Genomic DNA, 2975 nt, shown 5'->3' with positions numbered 1-2975 from the left:
TGCATGTCGTGGGAGACCAATGAAAGTACATGTAGTGCATCAATAATAATAGGATTTTCATTTTTTTAGGGGGTGGGGTGGTCATTTTACCCATCTTTGTATCTGGGTGTAGAGATCACACTGCCTTCTAGGCTTAGTTTTCTTTTTAAAAAAATAAAATAAAATATCCAATCGTACCATCGCATCACAAGAGTCTCTTCACCATGGGTGAAACCAAAACTTAGGAAAAAAATCGTCTATAATTCTAATCTCGTACAATTCCGTGCAATACCACCTTCAGGTGGTGACACGTGTATTGATACCAATGCAATGGTCCAGATCTGATTTAAATGCCTCTTCATTGATTTAATGTTTTATTAGTTGTACCAGATTTGGACCATTGTATTGGTATCAATACACGTGTCACCACCTGAAAGTGGTATTGCACGGAATTGTACGAGATCGGAATTGCAGACGATTTCAACCCCAAAACTTAATCCTTATGCTGTGGTTCAAATTTCAAATTTCAAACTTTAAACAAAGGTAATTGTAGTGTTTCTCTTTGAACCAAGATTGTACATTTATATGATCAGTTTTATAGAAAATAGTTATTAATGCTCGTTTTTTTTAATTAAATCAGTTTCTTTGCACCCATGGTGGGCATTGACATCATCAAATAAAAGAAGATGATAATTAAGACTTCCTCAATAAAAAGTGGGAGTTTAATAATAAATTAAATATCCAATTATGTGATCACTTGTCATTGTACAATTAATTCTTTTTTCTCTTAGGGGTTAAGGAAAACTTCATCAATTCAAATTTCTCTCTTTTTTTATGAAAAAAATTCTCATTTTTTTTAGTTGGAAAAAATTATCCTTATTACTTGGAAAAAAATATAAGTTGCTTACGTCGATGAGTAGATGTATGTGTCATTATCATATAATAAGCCATGACTCACACTGATGTCATGAGATAAGGCCACTTGACGTGAGTGACATAGAGGTTATTAGGATAACTCATTTCTTTAGATGTTTATGTCCAGGCTCCCATTGTCCCCCATGCTGGTTCAAGATATTGTAATAAACCCCTTCCCAAAATATATTTATAATAAAAAAAATGAAATTTTTCGCAAAGTAGAATTCTTTTATCAATCACAATTAGATAGACCGGAATAATAAAGAATATTTCAAACATCACAAAGGAAACAGACAATGATATTAAATTTGCAAATATATAAGTTTTTCAAAATAATAATCCTGTATTAACATTAAATAAAAAATAAGAAAAAGACTACTACTTGGTTGCGCACCCTTACATCGGGGTGGTAGAAAAACCACCCTACCCCTTCATTGGATGTCTATGTGATATCTTAATTGATTCCTGTGTTGATGCAGTGACCATGAGACCAGGTAACTAAAAATATAGGAGAGAGATCAATGTATAAACTAGCATTATATATTTTGGCATTAGATACGTTAGAGAGGAAGGAATCTCCTTCCAATTGGTATTGCGTATACGTCCACGTAAGCAGGTTGTCACCCCAGCGGCCTATCCAGCCTTATATAAACTCAAGCCCCACAACATCAAAGCCACAATTTTTGTCTCCTTAAGCCAAACAACGGTGAAAATTCCGGCAGTTCGTCAGATTCCAATGCCCGGTGATCGTATCTTCAAATTTTCCAGCGAAAAGGATAGTTTTCATCCCTCTCTATTTTCCCGGCGGCATCTTGGGGTAGGAGGAGAGGACTGGCCGGAATCACCCACCAGTACAGATTCCGGCGACACCACCGACGAAGAGAACGAGGATTTTTGGGAGACACAGCACCACCTTCTAGATGTAAGTTTCCTATGATTCCAACAAGTGGGCCCCACCTGAGATTCCTTAATTTTTGTTGTATCTGATTAACTGAGTTTTTGCACCGATTTTACAGGTAATATTGTCAGGAACGAGTTCAACCGAGTCAACGATTCTAAAAGCCACAGAAGAGGCTGTAAGAGATTCCCAAATGGAAGAAAACGTTTGTGTCTGCAGCTGGAGATATGTTCCCCATGGTTGCCAGAGCTGCTTCCGCAGAGACATCTCTAAACGTCTTCGAATTGCTGGTTTTGATTGTGCCACTTGTCTATCCATGTGGTGTAGCTCATCAGAGATTCCATCTGGAGTGCATAGCTACCTTGATGTTGTGGAAAAGTCAGAGAAGGAAAAAGAGGTGAGGGTGGTGATTGAATTGAATTTCAGAGCTGAGTTTGAGATGGCGAGAGCTAGTAATGAATACAAGAGGCTAATGAATCGGATTCCTGAGATTTTTGTGGGGAAAGAGGAGAGGCTACGTAGTCTGGTGGAGATACTGTGTTTGGCAACTAAGAAAAGTATGGAGGAAAATAGGATGCATATGGGTCCATGGAGAAAACACAAGTACATGCAAGCCAAGTGGTTTGGTACTTGTGAGCAAGATGACAGCATGGGCGGCGACACCACTACCGCCGCCGGGAGGGGCGGTCAAGCCTCCTATGGCCTCCGTGCTAACATTTGGCTTGCTTGAGAAGCTATCCATGCCTTGCAACCTGAGGCCATAGACTTGGTCTCTCATGTGACCCGGATCAAAGTTTTCTCGTTTTTTTATATCATTTGGGAGAGAGCTCTTAGGTAAGTGGCATTGAAGGAAGGGACCAACTACGTGTGACAAAATAGTACATAGGATTTCAAAAAAAAAAAAAAAAAAAAAGGAGTTCGTAGGAGGGAAATGAGGTTTTTCTTTGGGTAGAAAAAGATATATATATATATATATATATATTTATATTTAGCATACCCTGCCGGTCATATAATTTCCTTATATTATTTTGGAAATATTTTCTCTTCGGTCTTCACTCACTGTGGTGAAGAGAATCCGAAGTCATATTTTCTCCCATTATTATGCAAAGTCTTCTAGGACAAGAGAGTATTTTCTTGTTGCTTGGGATGTTAGGCTGGGAGGGATTAATAGGAATTTGAGACA

General features: G+C 38.1%; 1 protein-coding gene across 1 annotated transcript; it reads left to right on the top strand.

Annotated features, from left to right (window-relative positions):
* Positions 1-1617: 1617 nt before the first annotated feature.
* LOC122093352 lies at positions 1618-2654 on the top strand. The gene is made up of 2 exons (XM_042663671.1): positions 1618-1816; positions 1911-2654. The coding sequence occupies exons 1-2, from the start codon at positions 1631-1633 to the stop codon at positions 2520-2522; spliced, it is 798 nt and encodes a 265-aa protein (XP_042519605.1). The 5' UTR covers positions 1618-1630; the 3' UTR covers positions 2523-2654.
* The last annotated feature ends 321 nt before the right edge of the window (positions 2655-2975 follow it).

Source organism: Macadamia integrifolia, chromosome 11, assembly GCF_013358625.1.
Source record: "Macadamia integrifolia cultivar HAES 741 chromosome 11, SCU_Mint_v3, whole genome shotgun sequence".
Classification (NCBI taxonomy): Eukaryota; Viridiplantae; Streptophyta; class Magnoliopsida; order Proteales; family Proteaceae; genus Macadamia; species Macadamia integrifolia.
Note: the sequence above shows the minus strand (reverse complement) of the source record. Positions and strands in the feature narration are given on the sequence as shown.

Bases quoted from the DNA above. Each gene is read 5' to 3' on its own strand.
- LOC122093352 (XM_042663671.1), top strand. From the start codon at position 1,631: ATGCCCGGTGATCGTATCTTCAAATTTTCCAGCGAAAAGGATAGTTTT. The intron at 1,817-1,910 runs GTAAGTTTCCTA...CCGATTTTACAG, and splicing joins CACAGCACCACCTTCTAGAT to GTAATATTGTCAGGAACGAG.